Consider the following 12817-nt stretch of genomic DNA (forward strand, 5'->3'; position numbering starts at 1 on the left):
TTTTTGTCTGGAATTTCTATCCAAAATATTGATTCTGATTTTCTTTTGCCTGGGTTTCATACCTTTGGTCCCACACTTTAAGGTGAGTTAGGATGTACTGAACTTCCTGTCTGGCATCTTTCTCTTTCCTTAGGCAGGAGCCCTCATTCACGTGTACACAGATGGTTCTGTGCTGCTGACCCATGGGGGCACTGAGATGGGCCAAGGCCTGCACACCAAGATGGTCCAGGTGAGGAGCCTCGGGACTGCAAATGTCCCCTCCTGCATTGTGATGCTTGTGGGGATGGGAAGGAAGATGCTGTGAGTAACAGAGTGGGATGTACAGAAGCAGCAGCAGGCTTGGGGCCTCATTCAATCATGGTCTTGGGCAAGTGTGCTCTCCTCTTGGCCCCAGTTTCCTTACCTGTACAAAGGGATTGGCCCGGTGATCACTGAGCACATTGCCATTACCCACATCCCAGGCCCCCCAACCCTGTGTGTGGTGTGGGCAGGTTGTGTGTATGGAAGCAGCTGGTTTCCCACATCCCATGAGACTCTTCAAGGGGAGCTAGGACATGGAACAGCGTTAGAGTTGGCACATCTGCTCAGATCCTCAGAAGTGTATAAGTTGGATTTTTTTTAAGCCAGTTCTATCTTAAAAAGACACTTTTAGTCACATCGGGTTTATGAATTTGTATCTCCCCAAACCACTCTATAATGTGTTCCTTCAAATTCAGCAGATACGAGAATATCCAGAACCAATAGGATTGATGCTTACAGGATTATTTTCTTTCCTCTAACAGTGGACCTGAGGCCTGTCTTGGGGAGAAGGCAGCTAAGCCCCATGATAATCTCTTCCTTAGAGGGTAATGTCTTTTCTTCTCGTAGGTGGCCAGCAGAGCTCTGAAAATTCCCATCTCCAAGATTTACATCAGTGAGACAAGCACTAACACTGTGCCCAACACCTCTCCCACAGCTGCTTCTGTCAGCGCTGACATCAATGGCCAGGCCATTTATGTAAGGAGCCTGAGGGAGCCTGTACGGTGGAGGGACAGCTCAGAGCTGGACAGTCCCCTTGGCTGGGGCTGGAACGGATTCTCATAGGCTCTTTGGCTGTGGCTTTTGGTTCGGCCTTGCAGAAAGATGCTTTCCTTCAAATGTCGCCATAAAAGAGAAGCCAAAAACCAGAATCCTTTCCCTCAAAGCCAGGAGGAATTGGCACTGAGAGGGTAGGAGGGAAGGAAAGCAGGGACTTCTGGGAAGGCACACTCCTTGTTACTGGAACTGGCCACAAAGATGACTCTTGATTACCGAGCCACCCAGGTCAGACTCAGTTCTCTTCCATGTGGAAGGATGTAATCAAACAGAATTTGATGGAGGAAGCCACCTCCATAGGAGTCCCTCAGAAGTTCTCTCTCTGCCAGCCTAGGGCTGGATCAGGAAGGGTTCTCCAGACAAGGGCTAGTGGTGGCCCTTAGCAGGGTCCCATCACTTCCACTATGGGTCTTGGCCATTCTGGAAGGGAAGCAAGGCACAGGATTGCTTGGAGGTAGGATGGAGAGGATTGATGTCTTGTGTGTTGTGGGGATTTTTTAGGAAGCTTGTCAGACCCTCTTGAAGAGGCTGGAACCCTTCAAGAAAAAGAATCCCAATGGCTCCTGGGAAGACTGGGTAAGTCTGAGCTGATTCAAGCCACTTTTGCAAATGAGAGGGAGGTCAACAAAAGCAGCTCCCTGCTCTAACAAGCGTCAGAGATAGTGAGCTGACCACACAGGCAGAGAACTCTGGGCAGTCTGTGTGGCTTCATAGGACAAGTCTAGCCTGACCTTCTTGGGCACCTTGCCTTTTGCTTTTCAGAGTTGAGAGAAGTGACTTGAGAACAATTTTTGATGCAGGATCCTAACAGCCTTGTAGGAATTGAGATGTGGACTGTCCCAAGCCTGAGAGGGTGGGATGGTGACAGGACGTGCTTCTCATCATGTCTTGAGTCCCTTGGGCCCCATCTCATGCCACATGTGTCCAGAAACCTCCATGAGCTGTGTTTTCTTCAAACCTCCATCTCTCTGAAGGCCACCCTGGTACCTCTCCCCTCACTCAGCTCTTGAATTTGGATCCACTGAGATGCCATCCACGAAGGGTGGGAGATAATGCTGTCCCCTGAGAGCTTATATTACTCCTGTGACTTTAAGGATGACAGAACAAACACTCCCAATAAGAATGAGCTGGGTTCTCTGAGCCCTAAACCAGAATAAGCTGGGTTCTCTGAGCCTACGTGCAGGAAGCTCTCAGAGGAAAGTTAAAAAAAGCACCCCCCAATCTCTCTCTCTCTCCCTCTCCCTCCCTCCCTCCCTCCTCCTTCTTTTCTCCCTTTTCCTCTCCCTCTCCTTCTCCTTTCTCCCTCTTCCCTACAGCTTCTCCAACAGGCAGAAATGTCAGCATTAGAATGACAGAAGTGGGCACAACGGGATATAAAATATGACTGTTCATGAACCAGCTCAAATGGTATAAATCTCCTTCAACAGACTCAAGGAAAATAAACTGTTTTCATCAGGGCTGCTCCTCTTTCCATGTCCCACATGACCTGGACTTTTCTTCCCACACTCATAGGCATCATATGCGTGAATACTGCTTGAATGTAGCTTGATTTGTGTAAATTTTGATTTAGCATGGATTTGCCAGGAAATGTTGATGTTTTCACAACAGCCTTGACCACAGTTTTCTATCGTCTGATCTGTTGATCTGAGTTTTATCCTCCAATAACATTCATGTAGTTCAGTATCCCTTGTAAGCAGATGATTCCAATAAAAAGACACAACCACCAACACACATGTCATATCATATATAATATCATATCAAAGCATATTCCTAGGGCAAATCTGTAGGGAACAGGGAAAGGGGACATTACTAGAACCTCTGCAGTAAGTCCTAATCTCCTGCGAGTCACAACAGCACAAGGTGAATTGACTTATTATACACAATAGGTAGAAAAAAGGAGACTTTGAGAAGAAGCTGAGCTTTGGGCCTGATCAGTGCTGCTCTGGGCAGCAAAGACAAAAGCCCCCAGCTTACCACACCTTTTATTCGGTACATCGGGAGAAACAAATGTTAACAAATGACTTGCAGAGACTTCAGTACATTGGGATAAACAATGTGTAACAATCCAAGAACAATGAGGAACTGGGTAGATGAAGATTTTGTTCCTCCCAGGATGTCTTCAGGGGCATAATCTTGTCCTGGAGAATCACAGCATCACCGCATCATTGAGGTCTCAGTTGTGACCAGGGGCCAAAATGGAACTATGTCTCAAAATGCCATAGCTGGCCTGTAGGCAGGAGAACTAGGCCTAATCAAGCGATTTCCCCCCAAAATGATGTAGTATTGCTCCTGACACAGATCCTAGGCCAAAATCTTTTTCTCTGAGCCTTACTTTTCTCATCTGTAAAATGAAGAGTATAATGGTATAGATTTTATAGGGTTGTAGGATGTACAGAGTGTTAATTGACGTCTTGTGCCTACTAAGGAGCTTGGTAATTGAGTGGTGATGACACAAAGAATATAAAGGATGCAAAGGATGATACAAAGAATATCAAGCACTGTGTAAGTCTTGGTGTTGTGCTAATGCTGGGTATATAAAAATTGAGTAAAGAAAAATGGGTGAATAGCTTATTACTAGGAAACTATAAGTAAAAGTTCAAGGTTATTGTGTTAAATATAATGAACAACACAGAGAGTTGCTTTCCTAATGGCTAGAATAGGGAGTAATCACCAAGGAGAGGTGATTAAGATCTAAGTCTATGGAGCTGGGGATTTAGCTCAGTGGTTCCATCACCTGCCTCGCAAGCACAAGGTCCCAAGTTCAATCCCCGGTACAAAAAAAAAAAAAAATCTAAGTCTGTGCTTTTCATTAAGAGAAGAAGAAGACTGGGGTAGAAATGGTGGAGGAATCATATAAATGTGGGGACACTGAAGGGTTGGGAGAGGAGCCAGTTAGGAGGCTTTGTGGGTTTACAGGCTGCAGTTGAAGATTCACTACAGTGCAGATGAGATATAAGGAGAAGTTATGTAAGTGAGACTCCCTAGTAAGACGAGTGGATTGGCTTCCACAATGAAGAGGATGAGCTCATGAAAGCTTAGTGTGAGGTCAGCACTTCTGGAAAACACACTCTTCTCTTTCCTGATGACTTTTTCTCTCCTCAGGTCTCGGCTGCCTACTTAGACGCAGTGAGCTTGTCTGCTACTGGATTTTATAAGTAAGTGTGTCCCGTTCCTGCCCATCTCACAACGTACTGTATTGTCATCCTAAACCCCCAGCCCTGCCCAACTCTGAATGCTGCCAGCCCATGGTCAGGAGAGAAAAATTATACCCAAACTCTCATCTCATCAGCTTAAAGATGCTGGAGATACGTGGGATTTTCAAACTACATGCCAAGGAGGCAAAAACAGGAGCTGCCATATTAGAAGACCCAAGTTCTAGTTCTGATCTTAGAATGGACTATTTCACTTGTTTCCTCACTTAAAATACACCTACCCATCCTGCCTCAGCATTCTGCAAGATCCGGGGTATCTTTTGCTCCAATTTAGGCATTGCTCTAGTCCCTGTGTGCTTCTTTGTACTAGGCATTGGATTTCTTTACACAGGCTTTCCCTCAGAAGAACTAGAGGAGGATTTAGAGCCTGTGGCTTCGTTACCACGTGCAGAGTGCAGTGGAACTTTGTTAATGAGATGTAGGAGGAAACACAAATCTTCTGCAGCTTTAAAATTCAGTAGCCATGTGAATAGCTAGCAACCCTGACCATCTGACTGTTTTAGCTATTTCTGGGAATGGAATTTAACTAGGATATTTTCTTTCACAGATCAATAGATTAGAAAAGTAGCTTAATGTTTGCTTTAAAAATGTCTTGCATGAACATATTAACGTATACTTATATATTATTATAAATAATATTCTATAATAGCCTATGAAATATTTTGCCTGGTATCTCTAAGTTATATAATACTTGACCTATACAAACATGGACTCATGCAGATTTTTGCATAAGTTTCTGTTACATTTTTGGAGCTCATAAAAGTAGGGTTTTACAAAGGTGGCTCTAGATGAACGTGGTGACATTAGAGGTCAAACAAGCTGGTGATTTCTCTTGGGAGAAGTCTTTTCCCCCAGCCTTGTATTGGTTTTGTATTTATATGGATTCTGGTTACACCATCAGTTCCTATTTTTTTCTGTGTAATATATAATGACATAGTGTACTATCTACTGTGAGTGTATGCATAGAATACTTGCCTATGCACAAAACACAGTACACATATATACGACTTATGCAAAATTGGAGTTACATAAGATCCTCAGAATTGAAAAAGAAAATATGTACAGAGCATCGTTTTCTATCAAAAACATTTTCCTCAGGTAACTTGTTGAAATTTTGAAAGGATTGGAGATTTGGGGAGTGGCTCCTTAAAGCTGCATGCAGGCTGGCACGAGCTCTTGATGTTGTTAACTCTGACCTTGAAAAGGTGAGCAGGGCCATTTATGTGAATGGCTCAAGCACCATCCCAGGCAGAGCTGTGGTTCTGGAGGCCTTGGGTTCTAGCTTGGTGGATCCTGCACAGAATGCCTTTCATGTTCCTCATGAGCTCCAGCAAAAGTGACACCTCTGATTCTACTGCACAGAGGACAGTGTGCTGATATAAACTATACAGAGCGGCACCGAATGATTATGACATGGAAACAAAATCCTTGGAAACACCTGGGATTCATTAAAGGTTCAGAGTATTTAAAACACATGGGCTGTTGTGGAGAACAGCTGAATGAAACACTAGCACTGTGAGAGCTTACGGATTGTGTGGGATAAGTGGGAAGCGGCAGCTCACCCTAATACATGTGCCACATTTTCTCATTTTGCACCCAGGACACCCAACCTTGGTTATGACTTTAAGACCAACTCTGGGAATCCCTTCCACTATTTCAGCTATGGGGTGGCTTGCTCTGAGGTAGAGATTGACTGCTTAACAGGGGATCATAAGGTAAGAAGTTTAAAAGATGTTAGTCCTCAGAGGGAAAGAGAAGAGAACTGAATTGTAACCCTAAAAGCTGATGGAGACAAGGTTTCTGATTTGGAAAACAATGCCTTACATCTAGGATAGGCAAACACTCTATAAAGAGCCAGAGAATACATGTTTTAGGCACCACGGGCCACACAGTCTCTGCCTCAGCCATTCAACTGTTCTCTTGTGTGAGGGCAGCCATGATATCTAATAATAAGAGTGACTGTGTTCCAATAAAATGTTATTTATGGGCACTGAAATTTGAATTTCAGATAATTTTTCCTTGTCACAGAATATCCTTTTAAGGTTTTTAGCCATTTAGTTATGTAATTATTAGCCTTCATGCCCTACAAAAACAGGATGAGCTGGATTTAGCCCATGGAATAGAGCTTGCTAACCCTTTTCTTACACGACCCACTGAGACTCAGGTTCCACACTTCAGTCCCTGGGAACCTGCCCTTACTTCTTGTGCACAAATATGGGTGCAATTATTTCTGATTGTTGAGAAATCATTGCTTCTTCCTGTCTCCAACTGGCTGCTAAGATCTCAAACTTCAGCAGTAACTGTGTCAGTCAAGATATGGTGGGAACATCAACACGTCTGTCTAAGCATGCTCAGAGCTCCTTGCTTGAGAAAGTTCTATTTGGGCTGACATTTATGGTCTAAGGGTTACTGAGACCCATCTATGCCATTCCAAACATTTCTGCCTTCTCCAGTTGCTTCTATTTTGTCACCATTTCAGAATCTCCGCACAGACATCGTCATGGATGTTGGCTCCAGTTTGAACCCTGCCATCGATATTGGACAAGTAAGACTCATAGAAGATCAGGGTGGTGATACTGTAGGGTATCAATGTGCCCCATTACCTCCACCCTAGATCAGCAGGCACACAGCCTGTTGTCCGGGTCAGGACTTGGTACTTAGGAAGCCTCCTCTAGAGTGGAATTTAGATTTACAATACTCCACCCAACTCTCAAGGCAGAAAACAAATAAACATGGCTTAACTCACACTCCAGAGAACAAGATGACGAGTGAGGGAACACTAGGTGCATGTGTGTGCATATGCATTCATGTGCGCGCATGCACACACACACATACACATGCATCTGGTTTGAGAATGAGCACAAGGAGGAGTGGAGATTGAGTTTGAGATCAATGCCCAGGCAGTAGGGTCTGAGGTCAGAAGGCTTGTCACTGATCTTGTTGCTCTTCCACCCAGGACAGCTTTTATCTCCCAGGAGGTAAATGCTGTCAAGCCAGGGTTAGCGGAGGCCCCTGGGGGGAAAAGATGTGAAGTAAACCAAGGGGAGTTAAGGGATGTCCCAAAGAAAATCACTTTGGGAAAATATTCTATTAGTGGATAGTACAGCAGAAGACAGAGGAAATAAGAATTGAAGTAGTGAGCATCTGGTAGAAAATATATATTGCATTTCTCAGAAATGGACCATTATTGAGGATACAGGAATCTGGTGATCAGTCTTCATTGAGCAGCTGTTTGGGGGCCCCTCCCATGAGCAGGTACCATACCAGGCACTGCCGATGCAGAGGATTCACAGGGTGTGCCACGTATCACTCTTATGAGCCAGGACACAGGGATCAGACATAGAGACCAGCACGGTGTGGCAGACACTGAGAAGAGATCTGTAAGCCACAGCAGAGGCACTTTCTCCCAGAGGACAGGCAAGAGTGGAAGTTTAACAAGGTGGGAAGAAAATCTCATACAATCTACTATTCAAGAAATTCCTCCCATGAGCTCAGTTTCAGCCACCATTTCCCCAGTGGTGCATGGAAGGAACAGTTCCATTTGTATGGTGGCAGGTTTTAGGGGGGAAATTATGCCCTCCACTATATGACACTCCTAGAATGGTCAGCAAGTTCTGAAAGTGACCTTCAGTGTCAACACTTTTGTTCTGCCTGAGCCAAAACTTGGTGTATTAGTCAGGTTTATTTTTCTTTCTTTTTCAGAACTGGAGATTAAACCCAGGGCCTTACTTGGGACCAAATACCCAATATGTATAACCTTAAGGGGCAAAGAAGGGTTTATATTTTGACTCATGGCTTCAGAAGTTTCAGTCCATGATGGGCTGGTTCCAAGGCAGGAATATCATGGTAGAAGAGTGTGGTAGAGCAAAACTGCTCACTTCAGGATGACCAGGAAGCGGAACACAGGGGAAGAGTGCCAGGGAGAGATATACCCTTCAAAGGCACACCCCAGTGACCCACATCCAGCTGAGCCCCACTTTCTAATACCACATTCTGCTGTGAACATCAGCGGATTAATCCAGTAATGAGTGCGTTGCCCCATGATCCAATCGGCTCTCCAGTAGTCTCTCAATCTAGTCAGGTTGACAAGCTTAACTGTCTCACCTGGAGAAAGGTCAGCCTGGTCACCTTGAGGCCGGGGCAAGAGCCAGATAAGCATTTGAAGGATATTTAACTTCTGTCCAGGTTCCACCCTGGAGGGGCTGGAGGTGTGACCACTGTGGCCAGCAGTACCTGTCCTGGGGAAAGGGAGAGGCAGGTAGCCATGATCCCCATCTGTCCTGCAGGTGGAGGGGGCATTCATCCAGGGTCTTGGCCTCTTCACCCTGGAGGAGCTGCACTATTCCCCTGAGGGGAGCCTGCACACCCGTGGGCCCAGCACCTACAAGATCCCTGCATTTGGCAGCATTCCCACCGAGTTCAGGGTGTCCCTGCTCCGAGACTGCCCCAACAAGAGGGCCATCTATGCATCCAAGGTACTTTTCTTCTGAGCCTGTGCTGCATTCTGGCCTGCGCTTGGGGATGGGGGGCACAGTGATGGTGATGAGGGTCTTCAGCCTCCGCAAGGGGTTCTTCTTGGAGAAGAAATAAGGTTAAAAGGACAGCAGAGGGTGGGGCATTCCTGCCTGAGGACCACAGTAGTTGAATTGGATTGAGAACACCATGTTAGTATGGTGTGAAGCTAGCTCCTCTTGGTAGGCTGAAAGGGACTTTAATGCCCTACACCCATCTCTCAGGTGTGCCTCCCTAGGCTTGATCCTCAGAGATAATTTACAGATACAGCATCTGAGAATCTGTATTCACTGCCAGTGGGAGCAGTGCCTTTGTGCTCACCTGCCACCTCCTTCAGTTGCTGAGACCCAATCTTAAGACTTGATGAGCATACCTGTAAGATTTCTTCCTTGTGCCCAACAAGTGTGAAACAATAGTTGAAAATTAACTTAGCTGATTGTTAAAGACCTAGATCTACAAAGGAAGGCAAGCAATCACAATGAAGGCAGGTAACTGATGAAATCACCCATTTGTTCGTCTCATGGTTTCCTTTATTGTGGGTGAGCAGGGGGGGTTCTAGAACACATCAGGACCTTCATTGTTGGCTCTCACACCTTACCATGTGTCAGAGTCACTGGGATCATTATAAAAATGCACCTCTATGGAGCTCACCCCAAGAAACTGATTGAAGGGTAGTACTTTTAGTAAACATCTCTAGTGTTTCTGATATAAGTGGTCTCTGATCTGTGCTATGCGGGAAAAAATCAACTTCTGCTAGAAAATGTTTTAATTTTTATTTGTCATTATGCCTACACCCCCAGCAAATGCTGTAATTTAATGCCTGTGGGCATTGGTGTCAGAATTGCAAGTGGATTATTCCCCTGGGCTAATAACTGTGAGAAAGGGTTAAAACATGTTGTCAGATTTTTGATCTATAAAATATAATTATTTAGTATAACTGTGTGTGTGTGTTGCTGGAGATCAAACACCCAGAGCCTTGTGCATGCTAGGTAAGCACTCTACCACGGAACTATATCCACACCCTATTTAGTATAACTCTTAATGATACATTGTACTTATATGGTGTCATCAGAGAAAATTACATAGAAAAAGCAAAATAAAGTATGCCCACCAGGTCTGGTCATTTAAGACATTCTCAGCCCTTGGTTAATTTTGACTGCATGTTTGGGGTTGTCTCATTAGTGCTGGGTGGGGCTCTGGTGTGGACTCTTGGCCTGGCCTCCCGGGTCTGTGGGGGGACATGGAGGTTAGGGGAGCTCTGCCTGATCCCCTCCCTGCTGCTCTGCCCCTTCAGGCTGTAGGGGAGCCGCCCCTCTTCCTGGCTGCCTCCATCTTCTTTGCCATCAAGGACGCCATCAGTGCCGCTCGAGCCCAGCGCTCAGATTATAACAGCAAGCAGCTTTTCCGGCTAGACAGCCCTGCCACCCCAGAGAAGATCCGCAATGCCTGTGGGGACCAGTTCACCACCCTGGTGAGATGCTGGGGAGGCTGGGGATTGGCTGGCAAACTTTAGGGGAAGGTTGTGCAGAAAGGAGAGGTGTCAGGCTTTCTCTCACGTGGGAAGCCATGAGTCAATGTCTGTCTTCACTGTGTGCTATGGGGCACCCACTGGAAATTGCAAGAGAACAATGAGAAACTCCTTTAAAGCTGCAGCTTGTAGCTGAGCTTCCCTAAAGACAGGAGGAATGTGAGGTATATAGTCATGCCCTGCTGACCTCACCATTTCCCATCTAGCTTCAGATGACAGATGAAACTCCAAAAGAACCTAATCTTTGATGTTAGTCGTTAGCATTGGGGATTTATTTGATAAAGACATGTATGTGGGGCGCTATAGGGATAGGGGTGGGAAATTAAATTAGATCAATCACATTTGTCTTATGGCTACCATGTGCCAGGCTGATACCGGGGACACATAGGTGCCCTTGAGGAGTTTGTAGTCTTTTCAGAAACCAGATGACACTTTTAGTGGAAAATACCTGGAAAAGAAGAACATCCTAAGGCTGACCACCTCTTCCACTGTTGGACTCTCAGAACCAGCCCAGGTTCTGAGTTGTGCTGGGACAGGCACCATACACATAGAACTCCCCAACTGCCTCCGTACCCACAACTTCTATTAAGTTAGCAGAACAAGGTTCTGACAATAGCTTTAACTACAAGGCGAGAACCACACAAACCATGTGTGAGTGCCTAGGCAGTGAAGGTCCCACAGCTGTGCGGCAACATTCCCATGGCCCAGAGCCCACCATGGCCCCCAATGCTGACAGTTACCAGAAGCCCATTTCCTTGATCCATGGCTCCCCATAAGCTTGCAGATTGCAAGACCAGCTCCTTGCAAGCAATCTGCTGCAGATCTCAATCATTTAAAGAGCCCTTCTGAGGCTTCAAACCTAAAACAAAGATTCTTTTCCGTGTAACAACACACCAATGATTTAACACCCTACAATGGATCGGCATAGTAGCGGATTCTATGAGTCAGTTGTGCTTTGTAAAGATTATGAGAGCTGTGTGAGAAAGGACTAGGTCTAAATTGTTCATCACCATAGTATCTCCAGAGCCTAATAGAATGGCTGCCATATAGAAAGTGCTCAGTAAAAAGAAATACATGACTAGGCAATTAAGGGATCCCTCCCTGGGGCATTCCCAGTGGCTGAGATGTCGAGTGGTGTGTGATCTTGGAATGGTGGTGGGCAGTGGTGGGAGGTGGCACGTATGTGTCAGGGTGGAGGGGGTGTTATCAGAGGACCCTGGCAATGAGGACTCTATTGTTCCTTCCTAGTGTGTCACTGGTACACCTGAAAACTGTCAACCCTGGTCTCTGAGGGTCTGAAGAGAAAGTGCCCAGCAGAATGTTCTTGTGCATGTTCTGAAGAACCTAGATCTATACAAGCTGGACGGCAAAGCTGTGATTCATCAGAATGGCATTTGGCAAAAAAGGAATGCATTGGAAGATTTTGATCAATAATGATTTGCAAACATAATGATGAGCAAATTTGGAACTTTTTTTTTTTTGGTACCGGGGATCGAACACGGAACCTTGCGCTTTCGAGATAGGTGGTGGAACCACTGAGCTAAATCCCCAGCCCCAAATTTGGAACTATTAAGCCTAAGTGACCACTATGCATTTCATATGTAGCTATTTCAAGTCTGCTTTAATCAAGTATTTGTGATAGGTTAAAGGAATGTTTGTGCTATGTTCTCATGCAGTGGACAGTGTGCACAGCCCCAAGTGCTGGCGGTGTCTGTCTGTCCTCCAAAGAGGATCCTTGCAAACCTCCAAAAGCTTAAACCAAAGTTACTCTAAATCTGTGTGCCTTCATCACCAATGAATGTTGCGTTATAACCTCAGAGCTATATAACAATTTGCAATGAGGCATCGGGGTAAGATTAAAACTAACCACCTTTGGGTCATTGGAGAGAATAAAGAGTGAAACAAATTGAAGGCTAATTGGATCCAATTTTGTTAAACTACATAAAGTAAGATTACCCTATGACACAAAAATCCAGCCACCTCAATTATTGACTACCTACAACGTACTAAATTCCTTCCCTCTCCCCTTTGTGTATTTCAAAGATCAGGCTTAAGACTTCTTCATTTGAAGACAGAGTAATTTTCACCTAAAAGCAATGCTATTGAAATCAATATCAGCCAGAGGAAAAAGAATTAAGGACCCCAGTTTCTCACTCCAGCTCTTTCTCGGTGTGACCTTGGGCTATCATTTTCCCTTCCTGTGCAGTTTTATTGCAGAATGAAAGGGTTGGTAATCTCTAAGATCTTCTCCTGCTCTAAGTCTATAAATGTATGACCTGAAAATTCCAGTTATATAAGGGATGTGCAGCCATCAAAGACTTGGCTCCCTTACTATTATGAAATGCCTGGGCCTAAGGAACTCTGCTTAGAATCCCCCAAGTTTCTGCTGTTGGTAGAGAGAACAGTAGACAGACAAACATCCCCTTTCATGGCTCCAACAGGAGACTTCATCACAACGTAGTGGTGGACAGTGTCATGTTGTCACGAGCTA

At 45.2% G+C, this 12817-nt stretch overlaps 1 protein-coding gene across 2 annotated transcripts in view; it reads left to right on the forward strand.

The window, feature by feature from the left end:
* Xdh (xanthine dehydrogenase) overlaps window positions 1–12232 on the forward strand; it is a 64572-nt gene extending 52340 nt beyond the window's left edge. For both annotated transcript variants that reach the window (XM_004839257.4, XM_013070158.3), the window contains 9 exons: window positions 134–229; window positions 868–996; window positions 1576–1650; window positions 4177–4229; window positions 5887–6001; window positions 6766–6831; window positions 8573–8761; window positions 10093–10269; window positions 11575–12232. In XM_004839257.4, coding sequence (XP_004839314.2) covers window positions 134–229; window positions 868–996; window positions 1576–1650; window positions 4177–4229; window positions 5887–6001; window positions 6766–6831; window positions 8573–8761; window positions 10093–10269; window positions 11575–11625 — 951 coding nt within the window. In that variant the 3' untranslated portion in view covers window positions 11626–12232. The remainder of the gene's footprint in view (window positions 1–133; window positions 230–867; window positions 997–1575; window positions 1651–4176; window positions 4230–5886; window positions 6002–6765; window positions 6832–8572; window positions 8762–10092; window positions 10270–11574) is intronic.
* The last annotated feature ends 585 nt before the right edge of the window (window positions 12233–12817 follow it).

The sequence above is a fragment of the Heterocephalus glaber genome, unplaced genomic scaffold, assembly GCF_053883595.1.
Source record: "Heterocephalus glaber isolate CG9 unplaced genomic scaffold, H.glaber_assembly_v1.0 deba00001457, whole genome shotgun sequence".
Taxonomy (NCBI): domain Eukaryota; kingdom Metazoa; phylum Chordata; class Mammalia; order Rodentia; family Bathyergidae; genus Heterocephalus; species Heterocephalus glaber.